General features: G+C 38.1%; 1 protein-coding gene across 3 annotated transcripts; it reads left to right on the top strand.

Annotated features, from left to right (window-relative positions):
* Positions 1 to 426: 426 nt before the first annotated feature.
* Positions 427 to 24463, top strand: FAS (Fas cell surface death receptor). 3 transcript variants are annotated; one of them, XM_076009988.1, is made up of 10 exons: positions 427 to 770; positions 11907 to 12042; positions 15978 to 16115; positions 17179 to 17287; positions 19199 to 19260; positions 19416 to 19478; positions 20672 to 20745; positions 21682 to 21706; positions 22448 to 22793; positions 24317 to 24463. In XM_076009988.1, the coding sequence occupies exons 1-9, from the start codon at positions 741 to 743 to the stop codon at positions 22768 to 22770; spliced, it is 960 nt and encodes a 319-aa protein (XP_075866103.1). In that variant the 5' UTR covers positions 427 to 740; the 3' UTR covers positions 22771 to 22793; positions 24317 to 24463. The 3 variants fall into 3 exon arrangements, with proteins under 3 accessions (XP_075866103.1, XP_012620563.2, XP_075866104.1); XM_012765109.2 differs by lacking the exon at positions 24317 to 24463 and having other exon boundaries at positions 22448 to 23420; XM_076009989.1 differs by lacking the exons at positions 19416 to 19478; positions 24317 to 24463 and having other exon boundaries at positions 22448 to 23420.
* Positions 24464 to 25620: the final 1157 nt, after the last annotated feature.

The following is a 25620-nucleotide window of genomic DNA, read 5'->3' as shown; positions in this document are numbered from 1 at the left end:
CAAAATCCCGTGGCACAGTATCTGTACCTTTTCCTGTTACAATTGTCACTTCGTACGCTATTCAGGGGCTCCTGTGAGCCTCTCATGTTGCAGCCACAATGTGTGGAGCTGAGTCAGAGCCCAGGTCCTCCTCTGATTGTCCCCAGCCATTAGCCGAGGTTCCCGCACCCTGGCAGGGCAGGAGCGCTCTGAGCTCAGGTCTCCGAGCAAGCCCTCCCCACCCTTCCCAGGTTGAAGGACAGCAGAGGCGTTTAGGAAGGTCAGCAGGCCGGCTCTCTCGGGGTCCTCACCTGAACTGAGCTCGCCAGCCGCCCGCGGAAACGCCCCAGGATGGGGAATGCCCATTTGTGCAACAAACCCTGTCTCCGTCCCCACTCCGGCGTCCCCCCCCCTCCCCGCGCGGGCCGGGTTGCTGAATCAATGGAGCCCTCCCCGCGCGGGCGTTCCCCAGCGAGACTTCCTCCCCCTCCTCCCGACCTCGGGGGCTTTTCGCTAGGTCGTCTCTGGTCTCTCGGAAAAGCGACCCACAGGTGTTCACAGACGCTCCTGGGGAGAGAGGGAAGCAGTTTGAGAGTAACTTTGCTGGAGCGGCGGGGGCGGGCCCTGGCGGGGAACACACCCAGAGGCCTGCCCGAGCCCGAGGAGGCCCCGAGGGGAACTGTCACTTCTCCTGCCAGTGGGTGACCCGCTCTGCTTGGAGTTGGAGAGGCCCTCTCACCTCGGCTGATTGCTCTACAGCCATGCCGGGCACCTGGGTTCTGCGGCCCCTGGTGAGTCCTCTCCGGCCGGGAGGCGACTTCTCCCTGCCAGGCGGTGCCGGGCGGGCGGACGGGGGACGCGCTCCCGGGCTGCGGTGCCGGCGGGGGCAGGAACGCGTGGGCATCCGGGCGCGGCGCGCGGGCTGCGACCCGGCAGGGGACAGACTGGCTCCTGGGCGCTGCTAGCACTTTCCCTCCGGCCCAGCTGCTCAGGAACTCGCTTTTCTTGGGCCTTGAAGGAAGAGCTGACCCCGCGGGGCAGGCGGGGCAGGCGGGGCAGCTCCGGCGCTCCTTGGAGACTCCAGTGCGCGCCCCGGAGAAGAGGTGGGCGTGGGGGGAAGGGGGTGACAGGGGCTGGGGAGAAAACTGGGAGGTTTGGGGGTACACAGGAGGGGGACCCGGGCCGGAGAGAGGAAGGCGTCTTCTGGACAAGTCCTTACATGCCAAGGCCAAGGGCCACTTAGGTGTGGGTGGGTGCGCACGCGGGGAGGCCGGGGCGGTGGGGGCACCTGCGGTGCTGGGCGCAGACAGTGCGACAGTGCTCCCCCGAGCAGCTCTCCCCGCAAGGGCCAGTGGGCTAAGGCAACGTTTCTTTCCCGAAAAAGTTATCTTGGGGCAGAATACGTCTCCGGAGGTTTGTTTACCTTCTTACCACAACACACAGAAAAAGAAACTGTTTTGTTTCTCTTCCGGGAATTCCTCTCCCGAAGACCGTAAGTCGCTGCCTCAGTGGTTACGTTTTGTTTTGCAGCCCCTGTGTTTGTGTCTCTAGCCTTTCTAAGCTTGCACTCCCACGGTGGTTTCTGCTTGGCCTCGCTGCTCCGTGGTGGCACCGTCCCCACGGCGGGGGAACCTGGCGCCTGTACTTGGGCTAGAAACTTGAGCAGGCTCTTCTGGAGAGCCGTCACTCCAGTGCCAGCCTGATGATGGCTAATCGAAGGGTCTTGGACCCAAGAGGTTCCTTTGAGTTCTGAAGCCCCTGAGAGTCCATGGAGTTTTATTTTATTGGCTCCCAACAAAGTGCCAGGCCACAGTCATAGGAGCCTTGCAAATGTGATGTCAGTGGATTCTCACAGCAGCCCCCGTGGTGAGGAAGATGTCCTCACCTCCATTTTACAGAAGGCGAAATGGGGTTCAGAGAACTTAAGTAATTAAACAGAGATCACACAGCTAGTCAGTGGCAGAGCTGGAATTGAACTCAGATTTAATTTGAAAACCCAGGCTGTTTGCTAATTGCATCTGATTTTCAGATTACAGCTAGAGTAGAAAGTAAAAGGCTATGATGTCTGGGTCCACTTTATAATTTAAAAAAAAAAATCTTTTGTTCTTTTCAGAAAAAAATATGCAATATTTGGGCTCCTTTAGAAACAGCCTTTGAGAGAATTTAATGTTGTAAAGTGAGAAACCATTTATATAACCTCAGACCATTTTTCTTTCCCTTATTATTAATCACTGCGCTATTGCAGTGTTGGTTGCTTTGAAAATCTCTTTTATTAATAGTCCTTGGACAGCAGTATTAGCAAAGTGTAGTCAAATTGTCAAAGCATGGAGCTATGCTGAACTTTTATACAATAGCATCTTTATCAGAGGATCATTGTTTGAAGTACCAAGGAAACTTTGCATTTCTGAAAGAATACACACACAGGCACACATATGCATATATATATACACATACATTTATTGATATATGCATGTTATAATATCTATAATACTATAAATTAAATATAATTTATTATATTTATACATGTATGTGTCCTAGGAAACTAAGGTTTATTAAATAAAATTTGTAAATGCAGATGAATTAAATTAAAAAAAATCAGACATAACTCTATCATCTAGATTGTTTACATTTTGCAGTATATCTGCTATTTTCCACCCTCGAATGTGATCCTTTCAAATTTAGTTACACAGAGCCCGGCTTTGTGTCCATAACTAGCCTAACATCATTTCTCTGTTCTTTTTTTTTTTTTTTTTTTTTTAATTTTTTTCTTTTATTTTTTTTTTTATTTTTTTTTTAATTATTTTTTTTATTTTGGCATATTATGGGGGTACAGATTTTAAGGTTTCAATAAATGCCCATTTCCCCCCCCCAAAAGTCTGAGTCTCCATCATGACCATCCCCCAGATGGTGCACATCTCACTCACCATGTGTGTATATACCCGCCCCCCTCCCCCCTCCCACCTGCCCAATACCCTATTACTGTAGCGTTTCCACACTATTGTGTCACCTTGTGTGTCTGCAGAAAATGCCTTCACAGTTAGTAGTGCTCCCTTACTAGTAGCAATAAAGTAGAGGTGAAACGCTAAATTACTTGGAACACAGAAGTAAATTTTGTTTAAATATGTTTATGGTCTGGAAGTACATGGCCGGAGGTGCTTTTCTCTCTCTCTCTCTCTCTCTGCTTTTCCTCTCACTTCTCCTAGTGCTCTGCCTCTAATGCTACCTACAGTTAGAAAATGTAGCCACCCTTTACCTTTTTGCTTCTTTTTTCTTCTCTCTTCCCTCTTGGAGTTAGTGTTCCCTCCCCTATTTCTAGGTGTCTTTTCCCCACAGGGCCTGCAATAAGTAAGTTTGAAATCCCAAAACATTCACATATTTCTAAAGGAGACAGAAAAAGAGTCAAACTTACTTCCAAATTTATTTGAGAAATAAGTGTGGGTACTATTTTGTTTTTGTTTTTTCTAATTAAATAGTGCACAAAACCTTATAGGTTTTGTCTTGTGCTAAATAAGACATTGGCCAGGCAATCACTGGGCAGCCAGTTTCCTCTTCTTTACATCCCTCAGAACAGTTATCTTAAAATTATAGTGGAAGGAGAGGAGAGGGCATTTGGAAAATAAACCAGTGTATTTACAAGTAATCATACAGAACAGTTGTGGGAGGAAAATAAATAATAATCATTTAATTTGTAATTTAACCATTTTTCCTAAACCAACCCAAGAAACAAGAAATGAGCTATTTATTTTTTAATTTGAATGGACTGTACTTATATCACAAAGGATTTGAAAAGTCTTGTGAGCACAATAAAATTATGAAATGTGAATTAAAACATTAACAACCAGGATAGAAAAGCAAAAATTTATAAATGACAGCAAGATTGGGAGGCAAAAATTAAATTGCTGTATGGAGACCATTGAGATCTTCACTACTAGCTACAGTTAGACAAATGAAAATCCTCTAATGTCCATACCTGAAATCCAATTACTACACTTAAGCAGCAAATTAGAGTTTAATTTGGAAAAATAAATTTTATTTCTTGCACTGATTTTATAGGGGGAGAAAGATGAAACAGAGGCAAAGAGGAACTGGGATTTATAATACATGCCATCTCTGAGTAACACTCTTTGGCACACTGGATAAGTAGTTTTACTTCTAAATAATCTTATAGTGGAAGCGTCAGCATTTCAGAGGAATCTTTCTGAAGGCTACTAGAATGCCTTAGGGAAGCCACATCACTATAGCACAACTGACAGTTGGACAGAATAACTGTTTTGTAAGAAATAGTCTGAAACTTAAATAAGGAAATCCCCCCCTTGAAAACCCCGAGTAAATTAAGTGATTTTGGTGAATTACCTTGGGTCCCAAAAGTCCCTTAATGAGCACATGTTTTGTAATAAGTACTAAAGACTACTTACTTACAATGAAAAATAATAAAAGGACATAATGTAAGACCTTAAATTGATAAAAACCAACTTGAAGCCAAATTTAGGACAGTGAATACATCTCTTTCTTCTTTTTAAATAGGTAAATATAGAAAAATTGACCACATGATATGAAACAAAAAGCAAATATTGAAAAAAAAGAAATTCACTCCTTATCTCACCATCCTACTATAAGCAATTTTGATTTTACTTATAGTTTCCTAGCCTTGTCTATATATATAGATATATATGTATATATATACATATATATAATTGCATATTTAATTTGTGCTCTTTACAGTTTGCTTTTTGTCTCTTTGCATGTACACAGATCTTTTTCTATTTTTACATAATTTTTATTTTATTTTTATCAGATGCATTTTAGAGAGGGTATTATTAAGTGAGCTGAGATTACTATATTCTTATAATTTATTTTATTTATTGCTTATTTTTGTAATTTTTTATTATTATAATGAAAACATTTTTTAAATGTACTGTGATATATACATATGACTTTTTCTTATCATTAAAGAATTACTAATAGAACCATTGTAAGTGCCACATTGTATTGTTTTGTCTTCTTTTTGCTATATGTGTATATTTATTCCCATGAGTGGGAAAATATCATTTAATTAACCATTTAATAAGTCTTTTCATTTTCTGGAAAACCTTAGTTTTAAAAAGAAAGATAAAATGTCTTCAACTTTTTATATGGTTGAACTTCTAACACCAATTAAGAATCTCCAATTCAATCTCAAACAAGAACAAACCATTCTATCTCCTTTGCCTTCCTTTGTGGTCTTTGAAGTGACAGTGTGAGTAGTAAAGCCCACATTAGAAAGAAGTTGATCATTGTAAGATTGGTAATTTCGCCTTCCAGGGAAGGAAATGAGCCAGTTCTCCCCTTCGTTCACAGTTGCTTTCTTGATTTGAAATGAACTGTTGTGCAAACCAGTCACTTTCAATTCTGTGGGCATTTAGAAACAGCAGTCATAGTTGTTATGCTGGACAACTATCTCAGACAACTGGCCTGAGTTCTACTGAGTGGAGATGATAGTGAATTTAATATGAAATTATGCCTTTAGAGCAAGATCAGCCCTGTGGCAAAATCGGTTTACAAATTCACTTGGCAGATGTACTCAGCTCAGCAAGGTGAGCAAGCTTACTGTAGGTTGTGTTAAGCCATGAACTGGGAAAAACTTGCAAAATTAGGATAAATTTGCCGTTAATGACAGGCGGTCCTTCAGTCAAGTCACTCAGCACTTACGTATTTATTCACCTCCATATCCTGTGAGGCTATAAAAAATAAGAGTGTGAGAAATGTTTAATACTTTTGAACTCTAAGGGCAGAGGTCTTGAAAAGGAGAGAGAGAAAATGAACTCAGGGTAGGTGGGTTCAGGCCCTTATTCCTTGCTAAGGATTTAGGTTTGGTTTTTAGCGATCCTCACAAAAGGATGGTTGCTCCTAATAAGACTTTTTCACATGAATGTCTGTAAAAATTTAGGCCTGATTTTTAAAATTTGGCCTATACTCACAGAAAGCCAAATACTGCATGATCTCACTTACATGTGGAAGCCAAAAGACTTGTACTCATAGAAGTAGACAGGAGAATAGTGGTTACCAGAGGCTGCTGGGGTTGGGGGAAGGTAGGGGAAAATTTGGGGAGATATTGGTCAAAGGATACAAAATTTTTTGGACGGAGACCTAGTAAGTTCAAGAGATCTATTGTATAACATGATGACTGTAGCTAATAATGTACTGTATACCTGAAACTCACTAAGAGAGTAGATTTTAAGTGTTTTCACCACAAAAAAACAAATGTTATATGAGGTAATGTAAACGTTAATAGCTTGATTTAGCCATTCTGAAATGTGTACGTATTTCAAAACATCATCTTGTACACCATAACACCATACATATATACAATTTTTATTTGTCACATCAAAAAATACAAAAGAAAAACCTGGACCTACACTGTCCCTAGACTATGCCTTGTTAGCCCACATAATATTGACAAATAAAGTATATAATGTAGATATGCATTTATTTATTTTTAATATTAGTTAGTACCATTTAAATGTTGGGGGATTTGGGTTTTGCTTAAAAAATAGAAGGTTTGGGCTCATGTACCACATCTCCAAGCCCCACCCCGTTCCCCGGAGCTCAGCCATGGCTGCTCCTGGGGTCCAGGCCGAGCTCTCACTGACAGGCCTCTCCCTCTCTTTACTGTCTGTTTCACCTGGGTGCTTATTTCTGGTGTTGCCTGTGTGGACCCTCTGGGCATTTAAGGGCTCTGGGGCTCTAGTTTAAAACATTATATCCATTTCCTCCACCGAAGATGACTTCTCTTCTTCTCAGGCTTATTTTTGGAGGGGTCATTATTTCTCCATGAAAAATCAGACTTTGATTTGCAAGTGCAGAACACAGATGCTGTTAGTCTATAAAACTTTCTACTTCTCACATGTAAATGCAGCAAACCGCAGATTTTGCTTCCTCTCACCCAGTTGTTCTCCGCCTGTGTGGCGCATCAGGCTCACCAGGGGCACTTGTTAAAGATGATCAGGAAGAGGGTCCCATTGTCAGAGATCCTGATTCCTTAGGTTTAGGGTGGGGCCTAAGCACTCCTTTATCTAATGCATCACTACATGATTCTGATGTCTATTGGAGTTTTGAGAACTATTTTTCTAACACTAGCACCAAACTCAAAACCCAATTCCATATGGAAACTTCTAGGCACCTTCATTTTATTTTCCTTATCGCTTAGTCAGTGATGGATCTAACTGGTCACTTATAACTTCTGCCTCAACTACCTTTCTCCTAGACATTCCAGAAACTGGCTTAAGAAACAAAGAGGACACCCCTGGGATAAGGTTACTGTGTGTATTTTTATTTACACATTTTGAAAAAAGAAAATTAATGGAAACTTCACTTATCTCTTTCATGTAGAAAATTTTATTTTATTTTATGTCAGGTTTTCAATAAAGTCATAATACAAAATGGCATTACTCTTTCCTTATTTTTTTACACAAATCTATTAGAGATGCATTATCTTATTAGAAGTGATGAATTATTAATTATCTTTTTTAGAATTTCCTTTTCCTTAAGTGTTGATAGGTAACTAGAAGTCTAATAAAGGAATAAACAAGCAGAATTAGTCAGTGGAACGTCATCTCTTGCTCCATTTTGGTCTTCAACAGTAGAGGATGTGCCCAGCCTGGCAGGCCCAGGAAGTTTCTGGGAAGAAGTAGTTCTGGCTCATATTGACACCTGAGGATTTCAGGTCTGAAGACCATGGGAAATCTCCTGTCTGTTTAGCTCAGTGATCATTCAAGATGGCAAATTCTTGAGGGATCCTGCGTTCATAGGTATCACTGATATCTCTCAAATCGAGAATCTGAGGGAATCAAGAGGCTGTAGTTTGGGCCTTATATTAAATTCTTAGGGCTGCTGACTGCATGGCTTAAACAACAGAAATTTATTTTCTCACAGTTCTGGAGGCCAGAAGTCTGAGATCAAGATGCCGGCAGGGTTGGTTCCTTCTGAAGGCCACGAGGGAGGGTCTGTTCCAAGCCTCTCTTCTTGGCTTGTAGATGGCCTCTTCTTCTTGTGGCTTCATCTTCCTTTGTCCGTGTGAGTGCCTAAATTTCTTCTTCTTAAAAGGTCACCGGTCATATTGGATTAGGACTCACCCTACTGACTTTTTAACTTAATCATCTCTAAAGATCCTGTCTCCAAATACAGGCACATTCTGAGTCAGGACAACTTGGGGATGGGGGGGAGGGGACACAATTCAGCCCCTAACAGTTCTGAATCTCCTGGGCTAGATGCCTCACCATGGACCAGTGGCTTCACTAGTTTGAAGCATAGCCGCCTCTATCCGATAAGGGGTTTGGGTTAGGTCGTGTATAAAGTCCTTTCTGCTCTAAAATTGTAAATGTAATGAGACACCAACTTTCAGTTTAAATGTTAAGAATCTGAGGAATTAGCTGGAAGTTTAGCTGGTGTCAACACTACTATCAATACCCTTTTTTCCCCCACTCATTTTCTTTCTACCATATTCCCAAGAGCCCCTGTTCTTTGTGTTACCTCTTAGCTGAATTCTGAAAGAAGATCTGTGTGACTGGGGGAAGGGACACTCTTTTCTCTAGAATCCCATAATGCATCTATTTTCATCAGTCGATTTGAAATTCAGAACCAGGGGTGAAACTGTCCACATTCAATTTGAGATGTCAAATTTTCAAATAATTCTTTTAACATGCATGTTAATGACTTTTGAATTAATATTTTATTTTATTAAACTTGTATATAAGGGTAACTATTGTATAATAAGGTATACTTTTAAAAACATCTGGTTTATACATAAAGTAATATTTCTGATATTTTAAGATAAATTTCCCAGAGCTTATATGTGTGTCTTTTTCTTCTCAAAATAGTCTATACGGGTGCCTACACAATTCTGCATTATTAGAGTTTTTTCAGTCAGTTTATAAGCCACACAACAAAGGTCAGCCCATGTCCTCTCTAGGGGTATAAAAAGAGACAGCATTGTGAGAAATATATCTGTTCATTCATAGTTCTCTAACAGCACAATGAGATCCTTAAATTATGAGATGCTTTTTTATCTTATTGTTTCATTGGCAGCTATCAACTTACTTGTTGCATTTTGGACATAGGAATCTATTAGGGAGTAGCTAATAAAGTATACTTCCCTGGTAAGTATTCTTTAAGAAAAATAAATCAAAATTTTAGCAGAGACAGATGGATTTCAGCAGAGACAGAACTTAATACAAACCATAGTTACCAGTTTGTGGTGATTTGTATAACGTAGCTTTCAATTTCATAAATTAAATGTTTCCTTTAGTGTGATCCATCTTTTTGTCCAATAATTTTATTTAAAAAATGAAACAGAATTTTCTTTATCATCAAATAACATTGCTGTTATGAGTGATGATATATTTAGTCTCAGTGGATGAAAGAAAAATAAAATAGTTTTGATTCTACTAGTTTAAGGACATATGTCCAAATTAAATACAGGTTAATGTTAATGATGTTTGATTTCATAAAATTATAAGGCTACCAAAAAGAGAAAAAAACCCTCAAAATTTATATGAAGGATTAAATGCTAATAATTCAAAAATTTAGAAATTTTTTTCCACCTTTCAAATACTTGGTAGGTTGCTATTTTCAGTTCACTACCATCATTATCCAGCTTTTCTTATCTTATTGAAAAAGAATAACACGAGTAATAAATCAATGTAGATCTTTAAGCTTAACACAATCCTGCTACCTCTAAAGTTTTCCCTTGTAACGTTTTTTATTATACAATGAACACATATGCATTGCAGAAAAAAAGAGGAGTTAGGCAAAGTGAAGAAAAAAAAATCACTCATAGTCTTGACAACTAGAAATAAACACTATTAAATTTCGATGTGTTAAAAGACAATAAAATCATGCTGAAACATTTTTTTTTTTCTGGGAATGTTTTTCCTTTATCCCCTTCTACTTCCTTCATTCCTCACCTGCTAGGATGGAATTGTCTGGAACACCATTATACTCCCTCATCAAGAGGGCATTTTTTTTTTTTCTGCAGTAGCTTAGCACAACGATCATATTGACAAAACTCCCTTGTGAGCTTTGATTAGAAGTAAAAACCCTCTTCCCCAGGGCCGTGGTAGCTCTTGCTGCTGCCTCACCACGTGGCAGCAACCCACTTGCAGTCAGGGCGATGCCTGTGCTCAGCACCGAGAAATCTCACGGTCTGTTCTAGGCATCTGTTTACTCATTCTTGCCATGCTGACGGCTTCCATTTCTCAACGCCCAATTTTTTTTTTTTAAAGTCTTTTCCTGTTTGTTTTGAACTTCAAAGAGAACAGAAAAAAAAAAAAGGTGTGTTTTTTTGTTGTTGTTGTTGTTAAACTTTTTTCAAGTCCGAGGTCATATATGTCTGGGGCCAATTGCCACACGGACTCTTTGGACAAATCCTGAATGAGAGTCTGAATTTCTTCCAGGTGTTAGTTTAATTCAGTCCCTGAGATGTTACTGTATTTGTAACTGCCACGTTAGATCTGGAGAACGGTCCACAGTTCCTGGGAAGGCGAGGAGAGCCTGTCACACTGGGGTGGCACAGGGGCAGGGGGTTATCTTCTGGGTCTGCCTGTTCTTGCATCATTTCTTCTATTTTGTAACCTGGTTAGCCACGAAAAATGATTCTTCACTGATGCTGCAGATGATGAATAAAATATCCAGTTTTCTCAGTTTCTCATTATCTGATTCAAGGGGAAAACTCTCATGTGTCCCTATTAAAGAGGTTTAAAGAGATCAAATGCAAAGATTCTGATATGGGATGGCTTCCAGTTCCTAACTATTTGTGCATTTCAGATCCTCACCCCTGCAAAAGACTGCACTCTTGGTCACGGCTGTTTTAAAAAATTCAGTGCCCAAACTGGAAGGAGGGAATCGCAAATTCAGCTTTTTCCCAAGCTTCAGGGCTGGTGAATTTTGCCTTCTCTGCCAGCCAGAGGCCTGGGTCTTGCTACAGTTTTCCCAGACTAGAGAACTTGGGGCTGACTTCCAGTTCTCAGAGAAATCCTGCCAAACACCTCCCCTTCCCCCAACATCCATTCGTTTTGAAAGTTAATTGTATAATTAACATGCAGTCCTCTTGCCAACAATTGTCTGAAAATAAATTGAGTTGTTTGTATGCCTAGGTGGAGTAAAAGTAATTAGGAAACTATTTTACAAATTTGAAACATAGCCCAGATTTGGGCCAGGAGTGCTGGGTCTGAGTCCTCTCTTAGCTACTCTTAATTGTGGGTTATTGGACAAATCATTTCTCATGCTCTGGGCTGCTTCCCTGGGCACTTGACCATTTAAACCAAGAATTGTGGACCTACTCATAATATTGTCTCCTAACTGTTGGGTGAAATTAGCGTACCAAGGAGTATAGGGTGCTATACCCATAGGGGACGCATGTATGTACACAAAATTAGATATTAATTTTTGGTAGCAGAACTGGGATTCAAACCACAGTTGTTTTGAAAATTCTTTTTTCCTACTGTATTATGCTGCCCCTAACTGGAACTTTCATAGTAATAATACTGCTTATTGGGCACTTATTTGTTATGTGCCAGCTACTGTGTTAGAAACTTTAAGTGCATTATTCAATTTAATCGTCACAATAAACCTATGAGGAAGAGGTTATTTCTACTTTATAGATAAAGAAACAGATTTGGAGAATTTAAGTGATTTTACCCACAAGCACAGGGCGGTAAGTGGAAGCCAGATTGAGCAGAGTGTTGGATGCCACCGTCCGTGATCCCATGTCTAGTGAGCGCTGCACTGCCATGCAGGTGATCGGTCAGCTCTTTTCCTGGAGACAAGTCAGCAAGCCCCACGTTGACTTTGCGTGGGCAGAGCCCATACTGCACTGTGTGTGGGTTACACCTGTTGACCACATTGCTTAGTTCAGAAATCAATAAAATTCTCTTCATGCCTTTCTTTTACAGGTACTTACCTTTATTGCCGGATTATTGTCCAGAACTATTAATGCCCAAATAACTGAAATCAACTCTAAGGAGTTGGAATTGAGGAACAGTGATGCTCAGTACTTGAGCCAGTCGTGCCAACAGCCCTGTCTTCCTGGTATGTTACGCAAGACATTCAGAGATTAGAATGAAAATCAGAGTGAAGAGTGATACCTCGTCATAATGCATACAATAATTTCTACAGCTTTTAGTTCTCCTGTATTATATAGCATCACTGAAAAAAAACTATGAAATTATTTTCCCAAGACCAGTTTTATTCATCTTTATCACACTCATTCAATGTGGTTATGAATAAATATAATTTGCAAATGCCACACATGTCTGAAATGAGAAGAAGATTTTTCTATTTATCTCCAATTTTTAATGAGCAAGAAAAGGCTCACTTGCAAATATTAAAGCTTATCATGTCAAAAGTTTAGGATCTGTCAACATAATAGTGGACCTCTGAAAGCAAGCGACTTACACTCTTATGGGATTTGTCTCAGCACTTCCCTTCAATCAGAAGGTCTCTAAGAAAACTATTTTTCCCGGCACCAAAGCCTGCAAAATATATTTGCATTTTTTTAGCTGAATAACTAGATGAACTAGAAGAGCAATGGACAGAAACCAACAATTTTTTAAAACTTGGTATTTTGCAATGCAAACCAATTTCAGATCGGAAACCCTTCAAACACTTGCAAGTTAGAGCTAAGCAGAATGCAATTTTGCAAACTTTTTTTTCAACTTGGAGCAGAGTTGGCTACCACTACATACAGTTATAGATCTCTCCCAACTGCATGTGATGTAAAACAGGAAAGTAAAGGAAAACAGCACATGGATTCATGCTATAAAATAATAGAACCAAAAGCACTGTAGTCGGTTTCATGGTTGGCCTCCCAGGCTTGGAGCACTCAGGCTGCAAAACAAGAGCGGGTCCTATTTTTGAAAAGATTCCACCAGTCTCCCTTTGCCTCCTGTCCAGATTTTAATATTCTTTATGGAAAAATCTTCTTTATACCTCAACACATTTATACTTAAACCCATTTGCACTTACTTTTCTTCAAGTTGTAATAAAGAATGGCTTTCTGGCTTTATTATAACTTGCTAAACAACGTGAATTTGCCCTGTGAATTGAAACCTTTGTTTATAATTTTAAAACCTAAAATGCAAATTAAAACAAAGATAATATGCTTTGCACATCAAACTGTCAAGGATTTTTGTCTGTTTTCTGGTTTTGATTGGTTTTGTTTTCATTTAAGAAGTGATCTCATCTCAGCCCTGGTGAGTTTGCTTGTGACATAAGAACTCTCATATCCCATTATTGGAATGTAAATTGTTACAAACTTTTAAGAAAAAAATTTGGATATATGGCTCAAAAACTTAAAAATGTTTATACTTACTGAGTTAGTAATTGATTTATAGGAAAATGTCTTAAGAAAATAATCCAAAATAAAGGAAAATGTTGTATTAATGACATTTCATTGCGATACCCAATGACATGGGATTACGTAAGTAAATTTTTGAATAATCAAAGGTTGGCATATTAATTAAATTATCAATTAAAGTCATGTTTTCTGATGTATTTCTAATATAATCCTCAATTATATAAATCTCCTTAAGTGATTTTCCACTGATCTGCTGGCTGGATTAACTGATTCTCTCTGCTCCCTCTCTACAAAATCTGGATGGCATCCAACCATGTTTAACAGTCTTCTCACTTCAGTTCTCTCTAGTTAAATTTGAGGCTTATAAATATTCAAGTCGCTTCCAAATCTGTTTATGGTCATTGGTGTTGTGATGTTAATATATAATTTTATTAAACATTATATATAAATTAGTGAAATACAAAGAAAAGACAGATTAAATTTCCATGAAAACTAGGTTGAATGAGCTGGAGAAAAGGTGAGCTGCTAAAAGATTGTTGATGAATTAAGTGAGAGAAAAATAAATGTAAAACATTAGGAAAAAAATCACAAAAATCTCTAAAGTCATCCATACAGATTATTGGTGTGTTTAAGTTTTCTTTCCATCAATAAGGGAGGAAAGAAGGAAGAAAGGGAAGGAGGGAGAGAGGGAGGGAGGGAAAGGAAGGAAGGAAGAACAAAACAAAGAAGAAACCATAGGTGAAACACTATGGATGTCACTTAAATGAGAAAGAATCTGGGATTGTAATGCCTTGGCTCTACATCACAAGATTGGCAAATGATTATATAGGTTTACTTTATAAATTGAAATATAATATTTACAGCATTTTAAAATGATTTCCTATGTGAACTGATGTTTTTGATTAACTGTTCAAAATCTCTCACCACATCACCATATCCAATAAAAAGGATTCTACAGTATATATTACATACACACACACATACCTGTTAAATAGACACATGCTCATGTGGTATACATATTTGCATATTTATATGCATAGGAGTGCAACAAAATTAACAGGTAATATCTCAAGATAGTTGATATATAGGTGCTTTTTGTAATTTCCTGCCTTTTCCAAATTTGCTACAGTATGCATTTGTACTATTATGCTCAGAAAAAAATGTACTTTAAAATCTTACTTTCAAGAAAACAACCACTCGTTTTTTATAGTTTAATAATTTAGGTTGTATACTTGGAAGGAAGGAACGAACCTGTGATTTATTGTATCTTTATCATGCTGTAGGCACATAGGCATTGTGGTAAGCACATACTGCAAGATATTAAGAATTCATTTAAAAAAACAGCTCATTTAGAAACCAGTATAATACCACTAGCAAGAAATAAAATTGTACTTGGGCTCTGTTTTCATTAAAATATTGCTACATTGCTATATAGCCCTGATACAATCTATTGGAATTTTGTTCTGGGTTTGTTTGCTTATTTTTTTCTATTGACAGACTATTGTCTTTGCTTACTAAAATATCATATATGTTAACATTTCATAATTTGCTTAGGTGGTAAATAGTTTGTTTTATCAAAAAGAATGCTATGAGTTTATTAAGAAAATCATTTACTTAGGAAATACAGCATAAATTCTTTTTGTTCTACACGTGAGTAGAGCAGATTAGACTTTGTCAAGGTATTGTCTTATTTCCTGCACAATTTCCAACTCCTAGAAAGCACCTAGCACACAATAGACGTTTAAGTAAACTCTCGTTAAATAAATGAATTTTTCAAGAGAATGCATTGTTGTATAATACTTAGTAATAGAAATACAATGACTCACTTTATTTTTAAAGTAAATTAATGCACACATGAATATTATTTAAAATTGTTTGTATTAAGATAACAAACCTAATAATAAATTTTGTTATAAATATGTTCATGCCTGTTCCTCAAAACCCACCCTGTCTTTTCATGGAAAAGTAATAGAAAGAAAAGAGACAGAAAAAGGAAACATGAGCTCTCAGGAGGCTGGCTGCTTGCAGCTCTGACAGCAATTCAAGAGAAGTACTATCTCCACCATATGCATGATGAACTCTAGGCTTAGAGAGACTAACACTTTGTTAAAGATTTTACAGCCACTAAAGATTTGACCAAGATCTTTAGAACTTCAAATGTTCTTTTCCTTAAACTACCCAATTTCTTATCAGGATTTGTGGACTTTGGAAAGTCAAATTAGAAGTCAGAGCAGGGTGAATTATTATGTTAATAGCTTGGTAACCTCAGTGGCCAGTAACAGCCACCTTCACCTTGAACATACACCTACCAACCTCTTCCCTACCCCAAAAAAGTGAGTTGGTAAAGGCATTTCTTCCGGTGCATTTGATCCTTCTGACCTTTCCCTATTTTTTATATGCTCCTGTTGTCAATCATCCTATCTCTGTAGGCACATTCCTTCAGTCACTCTTTTGGCTTTTGTCTTGGCAGACTTTCTGTCTCTTGACATGATTTGTACAATAAACTTCTCCCCTATTGTATTTATATATCATTAACCTAAGCCGCACCCCCACCCTGCACATCCACCACTTCCCATTTTAGGAGAGTTTTATTGTCATCCCCTGCATACTTCCCCTACTGTTGCCTGGCCAACCTCCTCTTAAACTTGCCCCTTTTTTTCTTGGGCAGGCGAACGGAAAGCTACTGAGTACACAACTGATGGGCATGAACCAGGCTGTGTACCCTGCCAAGAAGGGAAGGAGTACACGGACAAGGAACATTGTTCTTCTAAGTGCAGAAGATGTAGACTCTGTGATGAAGAGCATGGTGAGAGTCTTAAAAAGCAATCAAGAGACCAATCTTGACACTCCGTGTTGAATCATATACAGTTTGAAATTGGGACCTGCTCTGGGGTTGTGTTGACATATCCGAGGGGAAGGATGGGTTGGCTATGGAAAAGCAGGACCAAGTACTGAGCTAGTCACTGGTCTAGACATTCATGAGTCTAGGCCATTCGTCCAGACATAAAAGAATGACTAAATATGAACCCTGGGAATAGTTATTCAGCTCCAATCAAAACACCAATAATTTTTTTTCCTGCCTTGATTTATGCTAATATGATGGCTCTTGTTCATGGCTAGAAAGAGCTCAGAAACCTGTGGATAAAAGGACAGAGAAACCTGAGAATTAGGTGGGATGCTCCCCCTTCTTTGGGGATTTGGTTTGTCCTGACATTTCCAGTTGGGGACTTGAATTTTCATGGATATATCAATCTATTCTGAGGGCCCAGATTAAAATATAACAGAAGTATTTCTAGTTTTGCTTGACCTCAAGAAGCCTCTGGTCATAAAGCTTTTCGTGTTTCCATTCAGGTTCTAAAGCAATATTTCTCAACCCTGGCTGTGCATTAGAATTGCTTAAAGAGCTAGCTAAAAAGCCAATGCTTAGGTCCTGCCTCAGGGCAGTTAAATCAGAATCTTTAAGTGAGGGCCTTGGCATTGGTCTGATTGAGCAAGTCTGGGGTAGACCCTAACATTCTGCATTTCTAACAAGCTCCCGGGTGAAGGCAGTACGGCTGATGCACAGGCCACACTTTTATAGTTAGGCTCTGGGCTGGAGGAACGGGAGAACCATCCAAACAAGGGTGGGGCTTGTCTTGGCTGTTGGATTGCCTGCAGACTTAAAACTCTGCTAAATGATTGTTGACAATTTCAACCTGGGATCACCTGTTTTGCATATAAATGCCTGTCATCTTACTAAAGGTGTGATGGTGTGACTGTTGATGTAAGCAGTGCATTTCAAAAAATCCACGCAGCTCCTGCCCATCATCTTCATAACCCATTTGCAACTAGCTGCTGTAAAATTAATAGTTTGCAAATTGATTTTCTAGGCTTCGAAGTGGAAATGAACTGTACCCGGACCCAGAATACCAAGTGCAGATGTAAATTAAACTTTTTTTGTAGCGTTCCTGAGTGTGAACACTGTGACCCTTGCATCAAGTAAGTTTTAGTTTTTCTCTGATTTAAACACTAGATACACCTTGAGAGATACCGTCTTCCTAGAGGGAAGCCACACTGACTGAGAGTCAAGAATTATGGTTTTAGTCTTGCTTTGCTTCCAGGCAACTAGGTGACCATTTGCTCGTTTAAACATTGTTGAACACTAAACATTATTGAACACTTTCTGTGCCCATGACGCTGGCAGCTAAAGCTAATGATGTGCACGATTGCTGATGCAATCTAGAAACATGTTCCTGGCATCCAGGTATCAGTCTAGAGGCAGAGACAGTCAAGAAAAGCCATGGTTATTGTGTGTCAACACCATGTGACAAGCCTCAAAAGATACTTGTGTTCAGGGTGTTAACAGTTAAACTGGAAAAATTTTTCATCTCTGCCTAAAGAGATGGGGGTGAAGATATGACACATGGCTTGAGTCTTTTTCTTTCTTTCTTTTATTTTTTTGTTTTGCCCCTACAAAGCTGCAGAATGGCTTGAGTTTTGAAGGAAGAAAAGAAAGAGCATTAATAGGTGCACATGGATGGAAAGCACATTTTAGGCAGAGGCTGCAAAAGGATAGTAGAATCTCAGGAAAACAGGGTATGGAATGTAGGCAAGACTGAGAAGGAGTCAGGGCTGGATTATGAAGGGCCTTGTTTATGCAAAAGAGCTTGGTTTTGGCCCAAAGTTAGAAAACTTGATTGTGCATTCTCACTTTTCTGCTGATTAACTGGGGGAGTATGAGCATATCATTTAACCTCCCTGAGCTTCCTATGAGTTTTGTTACTCATAGGAGGTACGAGTACTTCCTTTGCACCCTTGAGAGTTGATATGATTGGATGATATTACTCCTCAGCTACTGTTTCTGGACAACAGTTTGGGGGCATTGAGTGATATATTTACTTGTTCTCTCTGCCTCATTTCTGTGAACATCAGGTTGGGTAATACTTGTTATAAAAGTAGCTTTTGCTTTGTAAGATATTGTTTTATATAAATGCAAATGTTTAGGATTACTATTCATTTGCTTCTCCTTAAACTTGTAAGGAGAAACTTACAGGAGTTTCTTGGGAAACTTTTAGGAGTTCATCTAATAGGCTGAAGAAGTAGGGATATGATGGCTTATGTCTTCTTGGCTAGAAAAACTTATGTGCAGTTGCTCTAGCCTCTCTAAACAGTAGTACTTAGAGCTACTATTAATAATAACGATATTTCTTATTAATATGAATGGTATTAATAGTTCGAAATACTTCATAATCTTGATTTAATTTTCTTCCCATGATAACATCTTGAGATAGATAGTATTATCTCCATGTTATTGATGAGATAAAAAGCTCATGGTGGTTAACTGACTTCTCAAGCTCACTTAGTTAAGAGGCAGAGAGAGACAATCTGACTGTCAGTTATTGGCAGTCTGAAGAAAATCCCACATGAACCCCTGAATCACCTAATCATCACATGATTTTAAAAGTGGCAGTCTCTAAGGACCAGCTGAATAGCATCTTGGGCACTGGTTATTGTCTGGCCATTTTATTGTTCTATGGGAATATTTTGAAATTGCTATTGAGAGCTAGTTCAAGCCCTAGTATTTAAATGTTCCATTTATTACCAGTTTGAAGTTTATTTTTGTGTCTATTTCATGCTCTGTTTTATGTGTCAATATTTTATTTCCTTCCTTTAACATGCTTAACATCTTAAAACAAAGAGCTACTCCTTAAAATTTTTTTAATCCCCACATCCAAATTATGTTATTGATTTGGAACAGCTTTAGATGCTAATCTAGAAATATTTGGGAGAATATATTTCCCAGAGATGGAAAGATGGATAAAATGGCCCCTAATTTATAATGTGCCATTGAAAATTATATAGGAATCATTCCACCAGGCCTTTTTAAATTTCCCCTGTATTTTTTCCTAGGTGTGAACATGGAGTTATTGAGAAATGCACACCAACCAGCAACACCAAATGCAAAAAGGATGGTAATTATTTCTTTTTATGGTCATATTCTCCTTTCTCCCTCCTCCATAGTAAAATATGAAGAAAAGCCAATCACTTCTATTATTTGAGAATTTACATTGTTTGCTCTTAAGGAATGCTTATTTTCATATAACATGTCCAATGTTCCAATATGCAGGATCCAGATCTCACCAGCTATGGTCGCTTAGCCTCCTGCTCCTGATTCCAATAATTGTTTGGAGTAAGTTCTTACTTTGTTCAAACTACAGATTGAAGTAACTTGGGAAGTAGTTGTTTACAAAAAATTTCCTTCCATGTCCCACCTGTAAAAAAGCTACCAGGTTGATAGATCTGCTGTATTGTTAATTTCCTGCCACTGAATGCACCCTTGAGAGTTGATAAAATTGGATGATACTATCTCTCAGCTGCTGTTTCTGGACAGCAGTTTGGGGACATTGAGTGGTATTCTAATTTTTCATATGATCAAGGGTTCTATGTAGCAGCAGAGTTGGCCCAAATCAGAAGTAATCCTTGACTATTCATTGAGATCTCACCATGCAAAAAGGAAACACAAGGAGCAAAGGCATTCCCAGGAAAGGCAGTACAGGGAACAGTTGATAAACTTGTCCCTCTTTGTGCCTCTTCTCCCTTAACCAAGCTTCATGTTTTTAATTCTCCTCCTTCCATTAAAATACTATGGTGACACATTTTATGCAAGAGTAACTTAATAAACTCAGCAGATAAGCCAAAGTTGGGTATAATCATAATTAGTGTAGAAAAATCCCTTTAAATAATTCATAAAGTACAGGGTCACACCAATTTTCAATAACTCAGAAGCATCCGATTGTTCCTTCTCTGTTGAAATAATTCCTTCTTTCTTCAGTTCAGCTGAAGATAAAGAGGTTGCCTTGCCTTTAGAGGTTATTTAGCTAAAAATACATTCGCAATATTTAAAAACTATAATTGTGCTCACGGACTTACAGATTCCTTTCTTCCATCTCATACTGACTTCAAGGCACACACCCATTAAGTAGTACACTTGAGTTACGTGTGAGTGTGGGTACTAGAATTTCTGGGCATTAAATGCCACTTATGGCAAGTTGATGTTGACTTTCATGTTCTTCTGTGCCCTGCGGTAGCCCAGCCACCCACCTCCTTGCTGGTGGTGGTCTGACAGTGAGAAGCCATCCTTGTGCTAGGCCAATGGGTGGTAACTAAATGACTCAATTAAGATAGGACCTATCTCAAGAACACTTGAGTCAGCAGGGTAATAATTCCAAAATGGGCATAGCACTGCCTCTTGTGGTGTTTGGCCATTCTAAGTTTCAGCAAGATTCTCCTTCCTCCTTCTTATACTTAGTGTGAAAATATGTTCTCCTGTGCATCCTACAAGGCTAAGACCTGAGTTTGATAAAAATTTCTTTGATCTTTCAGGACTGCAAATATACTGTAAAAAAAAGTGCTGCAATGAAAAACATGACCGCTCTGAATCTACAACACAAAATCCTGTAGGTATTGAAACACACATCAGCTTTCTTGAAAAAATAGGGAAATTAGTAATTCAGTTTTTTATTTGTTACTTTCTTTTAAACAAACATGTATTGTGTTTATGTGTGTATGAGTTAAAGGGCATCAAAGATTAATTAAGATAGGGTGCCCAGTTTATAAGTAAGCATCTACAGAAAAGCTCTCAGAATCATCAAAGGGGAAAATGAGAGTGTGCTTGAATGTGAGTTGAAAAAAGGATGTGGTCAAGCTCCATGTTCCATGTTGGTGTTATCCCTGTAGAGGGCCATCTTTTACCGGAGCATGGATTCGTTATCCAGGCGTAGGCGAAGAGATTGCTCTTAAAGTCCATTATAAAGTCACTGCTCAATTTTCTCCAACCACTTGTTGACCTTATCTCTTGCCATATCTTTTCCCAGCATGGATCAGACATTTCAAATAGCAAAGAGATACACTGGGAAGAGAAACCAGTTCTACTTAATTGAATGATTTTCTCATTTGGGGCCAGGGTTCAATGGAAATTAGGGGTCTTTACATCAATATAGTACAAAAAAATTTCAACTTGAACCATTTCTAGTGTCAAAAGTAAGAATAGTTACAGTGAAGAAAATTTTAGAAGGATTATGTTTATTGTTTATTTTAATGAGTCTATACGAAAAATAATCTTAGCCCATTCTGTGAATTCCTTGGGTTCCTTAATATTATAAAAAATAAGACAATATTGCTAAGTTTCTGGCAAGGCTGGAAACTTTCAGAATCAAAATTGAATGGTGAAGGGATCCTTCTTAATCACTTAGTCCAGTTTCCTAATTTTATACATCAAGCAACCTTTTATACTTCCTTCAGAATGAAAGAAGAATTAGAAGATTTACATTTAAAATATTCTAAATATATTTTTATTTCTCTCTCTTCCCACTTCCATTTTTTTTTCTCCTCAGGAAACAGTGCCAATGAATTTATCTGGTAAGGCTTTTATCATTTTATTTCATAGAGATGGGTTTCTTTGGAGTAATGGGCCAATTTTAGAATAAAATAATGTTGCCTGATTTCAGTGACATGTTATGAGATCTTGCTATTTCTTGAGCTTACAGTTCTTCCTGCTCACCATGAAAGGTTTATAGGCAGTTTGTTTAAACTTGTAACTGATACCCTTAGTTAAAAATAAATCAGGTAACAAAAGGACACTATATTCTCAAGCTTAACAAATTTCATTTCATAACCAGTTAGACATATTACAGAACTCCTGCCTAAACTGACCTGGAGGTTAAACTAAACTGTAGATGCAGTTATTATTGGTGTACCCAACTCTATAACAACACACATCATTCTATTCAGTTCTGTTCTTTAATAAGATGATCATAAACTCTTTGCCTATTTTTTTAGGTTTGTGGGTCAGTGATCATCAGATCCATAAGGCATGTTAGAGGTGATCTTTTCCACTCCTTTTATTATATAAATGAGAGAAGAGGATACAGAGATGTTTTATATATAACATTCAGGTTATACAGAGGGTGACTGGGGACATAGCAGGAGTTGAAATTAGAGGTCAAGCTTGTTTTGTTTCTGTTTTTCCCCAAGCAGCTCTTTAGATGTCTAGGACTTACCTGTATTCTTAAGTGCTATAAAAGAAGAAATAAATGTGGTTTTCAATGATGGGAATTTCATTTAGAAAAATGACTTTTCAGACTATTTTCCATTTTTCAGATGTTGACTTGAGTGACTATATCCCGAATATTGCTGAAATCATGACAATAAGTCAAGTTAAAAAATTTGTTCGGAAGAATGGTGTCAATGAAGCCAAAATAGATGAGATCAAGAATGACAATCTCCAAGAAACAGCTGAACAAAAAGTCCAACTGCTTCGTACTTGGTATCAACTTCATGGGAAGAGAAATGCCTATAACACGTTGATTAAAAATCTCGAAAAAGCCAAACTTTGTGGTACTGCAGAGAAGATTCAGGATATGGTCTCAAAAGACATTACTAATAACCAGAAAAATGAAAATGAAAGCCACCCCTTGTTCTAGAGTGAAGAACAACTGAGTTCTGAGTATGTGCAATTAATATTTGAAAAGGTCTTAATAGCTGAAGACTGTAAATACTGCTTGGTTTTTCACTGGGTGTATTTTCTTTTTTCATTTATTAGATTTTCAGAGCCAGTATATTTACAGATTTTTAATATGTCATGATTCTGCCTTCAATAATGTTTAAAATCTAATTGGGAAGATAGACATGGTCAAGAGTAAATGTCATGGCATGTTAAGTACACAAATAGGAATGTATACAAAGGATTAGGATCATGCTGTAATATGTGACATATGTTTTTGTAGATATGAATGTGATTAGTATGTGTTAGTACAACTGTATATCCTTAGGCTTACCCCATTCCATGAATTAATATAAGCTATGCCAGTTTGTTGAAATATCAGTCACTGGATAGGCTATTTTTCCTCTAAGTTACCTCCACAACTTCATAATAACTGTAGAGATTTTACCGTATTTCTAAACTTTGTTTACAACTCTGAGAGGTGCATATTCAGATAAAGCATATATATTTGAATGTAGAATTTAGTAAGGTTCTACTTCAAAGGTCATTTGCACAGATTACTGGAATTTTATTGTGCACTATTTCAATTTTGAGTTTACATGGAAAACAGATTAAATTATAATACTTGAATATATTATAGTTGTTTGCCATTTTATTGGATCCAAATAATCTACTTCTTTCTCAGGTACCAAAAGCATTTTGAGCAGGAGAGTATTACTAGGGCCCTGCCACCTCTCTGTTCATTTTCTCCTTGTTGATCAACTTGATGACCTAATATACCCCCAAACCTGAAAGTATCACCAAAGAAATACTTAATGATCCACCGAAAGTCAAGACTGCCCTTAGAAATTCTAGCCTGCTTTGGAGATATTTACTGCTCTTACAGAAGGTAGCTTTATGGCATGTCTAACATCAAAGATGATAAGATAGGCCGGGCCCGGCGGGTCATGCCTATAATCCTAGCACTCTGGGAGGCTGAGGTGGGAGGATTGCTCGAGGTCAGGAGTTCGAAACCAGCCTGAGCAAGAGTGAGACCCCATCTCTATTATAAATAGAAAGAAATTAATTGGCCAACTAGTATATACAGAAAAAATAAGCTGGGCATGGTGGTGCATACCTGTAGTCCCAGCTACTCGGGAGGCTGAGGCAGGAGGATCGCTTAAGCCCAGGAGTTTGAGGTTGCTGTGAGCTAGGCTGACGACATGGCACTCACTCTAGCTTGGGCAACAAAGCGAGACTCTGTCTCAAAAAAAAAAAAAAACAAAGATGGTAAGATAGATTCTTATTTTCTCCCCACTGCACAAAATGTCTGGTAACACCCTGTGTGTTCTCTTCTGCTACAAACAGCAGCTTATGCATAGCAAAGGTAAAAGCATCAGGTTTTAGGAATTGCTCGTGTTATCCCCTGCAGGTTCTTAGACAAACAGTTCCCTTCCTTACTGCTACTTTGTTACTTACACATTTAAAGATCTTTGAAAGTTTGTATTACATGTGAATTTTAATAAATACTATTTATATTTATATAGATGTAAACTGAAGATAGTTACAAACTGAAGTAGATACCTCGAATCACCTGAAGAGCCTCCATTGATGAAGGAATTTTTTCCTCTTACGTTTAGAAATATAAAATATAGCATATAGCTAAAAATATTTAATTAAAATAATGTTTTTGATATTTCTGGTTATCTCTTTTTTGGTGGGGGATTGCTTTTTGTTTTTGTTTTCCTTTGCTCTAACTACTGCTAAATGTAACTTTTTAATGAATCTTTAATGCTTTCTTTGGTCTCTTAGGAGGTATTTTTTAAATTTTTGATTACTATGGGTACATAATAGTTGTATGTATTTACAGGGTACATGTGATGTTTTGATACAGGCATACAATGTGAATTAATCTAATCAGGATAATTAAAGTATTCATCACCTCAGACATTTATCATTTTTAAAGCTCTTTTAGTAGTTAAATAATTTTCTCCATGGGTTACTACTGCCAGGAAGACCTCTTCCAAACACCAGATGATTATTTGTTATACAGGATTATATTTCAGACACTGAAATGTAGATAAGAAAGTACAGATTTTAAGGGGTAAGATTTATTGGTAATAAAGCTAAGTGATGATTTTGAAATATTCTTTCTTGAGTACTTTCCATTCTAGCTACTTGGTGAACACTGGACCATCCCTCTTTTTTAAAATTTAATTTTAACAATATATTTTACTTAACCTATTATCCCCAAAGTATAAGCATTTCAACATGTGATGAATATAAAAACTATTAATGAGATAATTTACATTTTCCCCCATACTAGGCTTCCAAATATGGTTTATATTTTATTTATACTTAAAGCACATTTCAGGTTGGAGTTGCCACATTTCAGGGGTCCAATAGCCACATGTGGCTACTGGCTACTATATTAACCCTTTGCACTCGCTTGCTTTTTTCTCATTATCTACTTGACATTATCCACACTCGACATCCGAGTGCAAAGGGTTAAGATAGCTCTAGTCTATATCTTTGTTAGGGTAGGGCTAGCAGCCTTAACTCTATCACTAGTTCAGCCCTACTCCTAAATTCTGGCACTCCCTGTGTCTTTTCAGTGACATCTTTTCACTCTAGTTGGTTTGAAGTTCAACATTTCCCACCCCTACATTAGCTTTGGAAATTATTCTGCTTATAGTGCTCAGTAATTATTCTTTCCCTGCTTTCTTTACCTTGGAATCTTACCTCCATGTGCACATGGTATTCAACTAAAGACTCCAGAGGATCTCTGTACAGATCTGGAGCTTTTTCTATATAACTCCCTTCCTTGCAGTACTCTGTGTTCTGTGAAGTG

This window comes from Microcebus murinus, chromosome 14 (genome assembly GCF_040939455.1).
Source record: "Microcebus murinus isolate Inina chromosome 14, M.murinus_Inina_mat1.0, whole genome shotgun sequence".
Taxonomy (NCBI): domain Eukaryota; kingdom Metazoa; phylum Chordata; class Mammalia; order Primates; family Cheirogaleidae; genus Microcebus; species Microcebus murinus.
This window is presented reverse-complemented; position numbering and strand designations above follow the sequence as displayed.

What these genes read in the sequence shown, in the direction of transcription:
- FAS (XM_076009988.1), top strand. Translation starts at nt 741, where the DNA reads ATGCCGGGCACCTGGGTTCTGCGGCCCCTG. An exon ending in CACTGTGACCCTTGCATCAA is followed by an intron (nt 17,288 to 19,198) that starts GTAAGTTTTAGT and finishes ATTTTTTCCTAG; the next exon opens with GTGTGAACATGGAGTTATTG. An exon ending in AATCTACAACACAAAATCCT is followed by an intron (nt 20,746 to 21,681) that starts GTAGGTATTGAA and finishes TTTTCTCCTCAG; the next exon opens with GAAACAGTGCCAATGAATTT.